Source organism: Meleagris gallopavo, chromosome 4 (genome assembly GCF_000146605.3).
Source record: "Meleagris gallopavo isolate NT-WF06-2002-E0010 breed Aviagen turkey brand Nicholas breeding stock chromosome 4, Turkey_5.1, whole genome shotgun sequence".
NCBI lineage: Eukaryota > Metazoa > Chordata > Aves > Galliformes > Phasianidae > Meleagris > Meleagris gallopavo.
In genome coordinates this window covers 45,095,747-45,098,759 of record NC_015014.2, presented here as the reverse complement: position 1 = coordinate 45,098,759, position 3,013 = coordinate 45,095,747, and the positions used below count along the sequence as shown (strand labels likewise).

The following is a 3,013-nucleotide window of genomic DNA, read 5'->3' as shown; positions in this document are numbered from 1 at the left end:
AAAAAAAAGGCTGTCATCTTGAGGTAATACAGTAGCTATCAAATTCTGAAGTGTGAAGGCTTGTAAGTTTGAAGAAGAAACTGGGGTATGGAATGATTTCACTGAATTTAAGACCTTTCATGCTTTCAAAGAAAACTACTAGCCTTGCCTACTGAACTTGAATATATTTGGTTCTATCTGATAAGAAAAAAAAATCCTGCTTCTATTACAAGTGATCTTCATTTATTTTCTGTTTGAAATGTTAGAAATATTTCAGTTAAAACATCTTTTCAGAGCTAGCATGAGAATTACTGTTTTTTTTTGTGATTGTAGCCTTTTCCTTCATCAGTTTTAATATCTGAGAAGTAAGTAGGGACCTGATGACATGAAAGTCAAAAACAACAAAAAAATCTGATTTTTTTTCTGAAGATGGACACCCAGTAATGGCAGCTGGTAGCCCGGTTGGTCACATAGCTTTGTGGGATCTAGAAGAGAAGAAACTAAAGAGTCAAATGCGAAATGCTCATTCCACAGCAGTAGCTGGTATGTCATTTGTCCCTGGAGAACCACTTCTTATTACTAATGGTGCTGATAATGCTATAAGGGTAAGTGATAGTAATGGCTGTTGTCTGATGATGTCTTTTATGGTTTTTTTGATCCTGCAGTCCTCTAAAGTGTTGATATGTACCCTAGATTGAAGTAGTAACTTTCAAGAGATACAAATATAGCAAAATTCAAATGATTGAAGTTGCTGGCTCTCAGCTGATTTGTTAGTCTAAGATTTTGTTTCCTTATCATTTGTCATTTATTGCTTTATGGTAATCTTGAAGAATAAAGCTTTGTATCCATGCTTCCTAAACCACAATTTATATCCTGAAATACTAACTTAAATCTTAGTCTGTTTTTGTTTTTAGTAGTATTCTGGCTCATTAGCCGTTGTAGTTGCTAGATGTCCTTTTGTTCCTTGCTGTCTCTGATCTGGTAGTGTCATAACGAACAGTGGGCAGCAATCAGCTGCTGCATTATAGTCCTCCAGAGTTTTGGTGTCAAATGTGAATGCCAGTATGTGGAGTTTGCTCAGCTTCTAGCTTACCCTCTCTCAGTTCCAGGAAGTGTAGTTGTTGGCACTGCATTTAGCATCTTAATTTTTCTGCTTTTCTGTGGGGAGGCAGGTGTGGATTTTTGATGGACCTGGTGGTACAGGACGTGTATTGAGAAGCCGAATGGGCCATAGTGCGCCACCAACAAAAATCAGATACCACGGGCAAAATGGAGAGCAAATTCTTAGTGCAGGTATGAATTCTAATTCTTCTTATTCAGTCTGATTTCCTGTTGTGATGAAGGCACACAGCCTACCAAGTTTTGTTTTATTAATGTAAAAGATAACTGTGTATTACCCATGAGATATATTATGAAATATAGAACGTTGTTACTGCATTAGACTATTTCATGTTCCCTTAAGGAACATGCAGTGGTGTTCAGGCTGAAAAGTAGTTATGAGCAGACAAGCTTTGAAGCAGTTTTTGTTGTCTGCATTTGTGTGTTTAACAAATAAAACCTTCATTTTTATCTTTCAGCTAGTCAAAGTGAAAACCACTTAACAACTGTATCAATTCTGCTGACAGAAAAAAGTAGTAAACATCGTTTATTTAGTAATTTACAGGAGCCAGTCTACTTTTCCCACTAGCTTAGCAGGATTTATGGATTATGATTTCTTATGATTTTGTTACAGCTTAGTTTTATGTGTAGTGTGTCTCCCCAAGTTTTATGTGTAACATGTCTTCCCAAGATCATTTGATACCAATATTTTGGTCTGTGAGTGTGTAAGAGACTACCTTTCCTTAGAAACTAGTATACTTAAAAATAAGTTAGTAGACCGCTACAGAAATTAAGTACTAGCTCAGTGGCCACTCTTGGTGGCCAAGAACACTTCCAAAATGGCATAAGATAAACTTAATGTAATCTTTAATCATGCTGAAGTAATTAAATTGCCTACATGAGCAACGTTTGAAAACATGACATTTTTATGTTAATACGGCTCAGCAGTACATTGATTATACTGTCTTTGGCCCTACCATGTAAGAGAGACATGAACATATTTGGAAAAACTCCAACATACAGTCATGAAGATGCTCAGAGGAGAACTTCTCTGAGCAGAGTGTGAGTGAGCAGGGACTGTTTGTTTCAAGTCTTTTCTCTAGAATGAGCTTCCCTCCGAGTAAACTTCATAAAATTTCACTGCCATCTGTGGCTTCATCCTGCTTGATATTGCTCTGAGTTCCCGTTGTGTCTGTCCTGCGTCCCAGGCTGAAAAATCTTATTTCTTTGTAGTGTCCTGCCTCTGAATGTGGATTTCTCTGCCTTATGCAGGCTTTTTATTACACCATTTATGATACACAAGCAAAGGTGTTTGAGTTCTAATAGTTACACCATTGTCTTTCAGATTCATTAGGTATAAATTACTGTGAATAATTTTCTTTCCTAGAAACAGTGTTTTCTGATTCTTCTGACTTTCAAATAAAGTGCTGTTTATTTTACATGTTGTACAATTAGATTTTCTGATTCTGTCTTGTCCATATCTCCCCCATATAGTGTTTTGTTCTATTTGCCAGATCCTTATTTGTCTTCTGTACCTTTATTAAATTGAATTACTCAAAGTTCTGTGAATACTGATTACTGCCTAGAGGAGGGAAGTCCCATTACTGTGCTTGTTTGCTGGGAGATGGAAAGCTGTGCCTTTACCATTTTTTTGTTTTGGTTAATTTACTGGCTCACTTAGGTGTACTTCTTAACCAAATGCTGAGTATCTTGGGTAGAGTAAGAAGGGATAAAGAAAGGAGTATTGTTGGTGGTGAGAGTAGCATAAGGTCAGAGAGACTTTGGAAGTATTTCAAGAACAGAACAGCATTTGTATGGTAGTAGTGATAGAAAATATGCAACATTTTGATTTTGTGAGGGGCAAAGTGGGGATATTGTAGGAGTTGAACACAGGGAAGATTTAAAAAAAAGAAAAAACTTCTGTCTATGATACAAA

At 36.5% G+C, this 3,013-nt stretch overlaps 2 protein-coding genes across 2 annotated transcripts in view; both read left to right on the top strand.

Annotated features, from left to right (window-relative positions):
- Positions 1-384: 384 nt before the first annotated feature.
- On the top strand, positions 385-1,319 carry LOC104910768 (WD repeat-containing protein 36-like). The gene is made up of 2 exons (XM_010710168.3): positions 385-584; positions 1,152-1,319. The coding sequence occupies exons 1-2, from the start codon at positions 423-425 to the stop codon at positions 1,302-1,304; spliced, it is 315 nt and encodes a 104-aa protein (XP_010708470.1). The 5' UTR covers positions 385-422; the 3' UTR covers positions 1,305-1,319.
- Positions 1,320-2,775: 1,456 nt separating this feature from the next.
- Positions 2,776-3,013, top strand: part of LOC104910783 (WD repeat-containing protein 36-like) — a 3,144-nt gene continuing 2,906 nt past the window's right edge. Inside the window, exon 1 of the mRNA XM_019615141.1 lies at positions 2,776-2,830. Within this exon, the coding sequence (XP_019470686.1) occupies positions 2,776-2,830 (55 nt within the window). The remainder of the gene's footprint in view (positions 2,831-3,013) is intronic.

What these genes read in the sequence shown, in the direction of transcription:
- LOC104910768 (XM_010710168.3), top strand. Translation starts at nt 423, where the DNA reads ATGGCAGCTGGTAGCCCGGTTGGTCACATAGCTTTGTGGGATCTAGAA. An exon ending in GTGCTGATAATGCTATAAGG is followed by an intron (nt 585 to 1,151) that starts GTAAGTGATAGT and finishes GTGGGGAGGCAG; the next exon opens with GTGTGGATTTTTGATGGACC.